General features: G+C 34.9%; 1 protein-coding gene across 7 annotated transcripts in view; it reads left to right on the top strand.

Moving 5' to 3' along the window:
- DCLRE1A (DNA cross-link repair 1A) overlaps nt 1-3419 on the top strand; it is a 32003-nt gene that overhangs the window by 19843 nt on the left and 8741 nt on the right. Inside the window, exon 8 of one of the 7 annotated variants that reach the window (XM_019646682.1) lies at nt 254-971. The exons of the other annotated variants lie outside the window; for them this stretch is intronic. Within the exon in view, the coding sequence (XP_019502227.1) occupies nt 254-535 (282 nt within the window). The 3' untranslated portion in view covers nt 536-971. Of the gene's footprint in view, nt 1-253; nt 972-3419 lie in introns of those variants that run through there. 7 annotated transcript variants of the gene reach the window in all.

Raw genomic sequence — 3419 nt, 5'->3', positions numbered from 1 at the left:
GGAAGAATTGTTTCAAAAGAAAATTTCTTCCAGGATTTCCCTGAAATTCATAGCTGAGCAAAGTGCTTAAAGGGAAGAATTGTTTCAAAAGAAAAGCCTACTTATAAATAAAAATCTATAGAAATGCATATTGTTGTCTGCATAGAAAAGTAATAGAATTTTTTAATGTTCAAAGTCTTTGTATTATTTTAACATTTCAATTTTTATTACTCATAAAATAACATTTTCTTTTTAATAGAAATAAAGCATCAAGGGGTTTTTGACAAAAATACTCTGGATTGCTTTTCTTTTCTCCTTTATTTTATTTTGGACTTGTGCATTTTTAAAAATTAATTTGATTTTTAGTAGGCAATATCTTTTTTTCTGTGTTCCAGGAATTCCTTACAGTGAACACAGCAGCTACCTAGAAATGAAACGTTTTGTTCAGTGGCTGAAGCCCCAGAAAATCATACCTACTGTGAATGTCGGCTCCTGGAAATCTAGGAGCACAATGGAGAAATATTTTAAAGAATGGAAATTGGAAGCTGGTTATTAATGTTACCTCAAAGGACTCCATAGTAATTAAGTAACTTAGGTGTAGCTTGTTAGTTAAATCTTGAGTGATATGGAATACACTGTATGTGAAAAACCTCATGAAGGTCGCTCGTGTAGCTTATTTTCTTATCTACATTCGATTAACATGTTCAAGGTGCTGAGTACCTCTCAGCCTCATCAGTGATAACTGGGACCCGCCTCCCTAGTACCCTTGATTCTTGTCCCTCCTATGGGGGCAGTTACATTCTGCATTCAGCCTTAAGAGGGGAAATAAAGGCAGGTTTTGGGGCCAAAATGATTCATATGGATAATTAGATTGAAAGCATTATATATAAGTAATTATGTATCTTTAAAATCATTTAATATGGGGCATATTTTTATGAGATAAAACTTTTATATGATATATATACTTAAATAAAAAGTAATCTTAAATTTGCTATACAGTGTCTTGGGTTTTGGTATTTATAACTATGCCTTTCATGCAATTTTATAAAATTTCAATGAAAATCATCCAATATTTTGCTCCGAAGAAGATGACTCAAAGAGCCTAGATAATTACTCAATAAAGGATAAAGGAAAGTTTGCATGAGTGATGTTTACCTGAACTATTTATTCCAGATAACAGATAACTAAATGTTTAGATTATAGTGTGTTTTTACAGAGTGAGTTTAGATCATTTATTTATGATTTTGATCTCTCTAACACAGATTAAATAGCTGATCCAAAAAAGAAAATTTTAGGCCAATGCATATTAAAAATATTTTTATGAGGTTTAAATAAGAAAATGGCTAACATAAAGAATATATTCATGTGTTTATATGTGTATTCTTGCATTACCTGTAGCAATGAAATTAACATAGGGATTTCTTCATAGACATTTTCATGGAAAATTATTTCCAGCTTGGATTTTACTTTGTTGTGGAAGTAAGAGCTGTAGGGATCACCTTTAGGGGAGGAAAAGCTTTTAGGGGCATAGTGGTAATAAATCCAGTTTATGTTCTCAATTGACTTCAATTACACACTTAAAATATTTTAACTGGTTTGGGCTTGGTGCATTAAACTTTTTATAAGTTACTAATTACAAGTTATAATTAGAAAAACTTTATATATTCTACAAATATTGGTATTTTTAACATAGAGGAGATGGTCAAGTCATTTAGGGTCATTTTATTTATTTTTTTCCTAGAATTATCATTTTTATTTTTTTAAGATTTTTATTAAAAATATAGCTAACATACAATATTGTATTAGTTTGAGGGGTATACCATAATTATTTGACATTTCTATACCTAAAGAAGTGATCACCATGATGAGTCCAGCAAACAACTGACATCGTACCATGCTATCACAATATTACTGACTATATTCCCCATGCTGTATATTACATTCCCATGATTTATTTGTTTTACACCTGGAAATTTAAACCCCTTCCCATTTCCCCCCCTTTTTAAATTTATCAATTACAGTTGACATTCAATATTATCTTATTAATTTCAGGTGTACAGCATAGTGGTTAGACATTTATATAATTTAAAAGTGATCCTCCTGACTAGTCTAGTACCCACCTGGCACTATACATAGTTATTACCATGTTCTTGACTATATTCCCTGTGCTTTACATCCTCATGACTATTTTGTAACTACCAATTTATACTTTTTAATCCCTTCACCTTTTTCAACCTGCCCCCTCCCATCTATCACCCCAATAAATTTAGTACCCATCTGACACCATACATAGTTATTACAACATTATTGACTATACCTCTTATGTTATACCCTATATCCCTGTAACTATTGGGTTATCAGAAAAGTCATGATGTATTTTTTCTATGTTTTTCATTGCAAAAATGCATCATGACTTTTCCGACAACCCAATACTTTGTAACAACCAATTTGTACTTAATCCCTCCCCCTTCTTTCACCTGCAACCCCAACCCTCCTCCTGTCTGGAAACCATCAAAATCTTTTCTGTATCTATGAGTGTTTCTGTTTTGTTTGTTAATTTTGTTCTTAGATTTCACATATAAGTGAAATCACATTGCATCTGTCTTTCTCTATCTGACACTCCACTCAGCATAACACCCTCCAGGTTCACTATGCCACTGCAGATGGCAAGAACCCATTCCCTTCTATGGCCGAGCAATATTCCATTGTATATATGTACCACCTCCTCTTTATCCATTCTTCCATTGTTGGACACCCAGGCTGCCTCCACATTTTGGCCATGGTCAACAATGCTGCAATGAACATATGGATGCACACATTCCCTCAGAATAGCGTTTGGGTGTTTTTGGATAAATACCCAGAAGTGGGATTACTGGGTCCTTCTATGTCTCTTCTTATAGCCTTTGTTTTAAAGTCTATTTTGTCTGGGATAAGTATTGGTACTCCAGCTTTTTTTGTTGTTTGCTTATTTTTCATTTCCATTTTCATGAAATATCTTTTTCCATCTCTTTTCTTTCTGTCTGTGTGTATCTTTTAATCTGAAGTGAGTCTCTTGTAAGCAGCATATATAAGGGGTTTGTTTCCTTATCCTTTCAGCCCTCCTATGTCTTTTTTTTTAAAGACTTTTTTAATTGGGGAATTGGAGGATGGGAACAGTGCTGGGGAATTGGGGGGAAGGGGAACAGACAAGTTGCTGTCCTTTTTGTTCTTCAGTCTAGTTGTGGAGGACATTGATTCACTGACCCATGTTGGTATTATCATTGCGCTCTTCCCAGGCGAGGCAGACCAGTCGCCGGCTTCTGGACAGCCCTTCACGGAGGCTGTTGGCCGCTCATGCAGGCTGCTGGCCACACACAGTAGCCCATGGCAACCCACTACAGCAGGGGCTGCAGCCTTCGCCGTCACTGGCAACTCAGGCAGCCCAGCTCCAGGTCGAGCTG

Source organism: Hipposideros armiger, unplaced genomic scaffold (assembly GCF_001890085.2).
Source record: "Hipposideros armiger isolate ML-2016 unplaced genomic scaffold, ASM189008v1 scaffold_105, whole genome shotgun sequence".
NCBI lineage: Eukaryota > Metazoa > Chordata > Mammalia > Chiroptera > Hipposideridae > Hipposideros > Hipposideros armiger.
The sequence above is the reverse complement of the archived record's forward strand: the minus strand, read 5'-3'. Positions and strand labels throughout refer to the sequence as shown.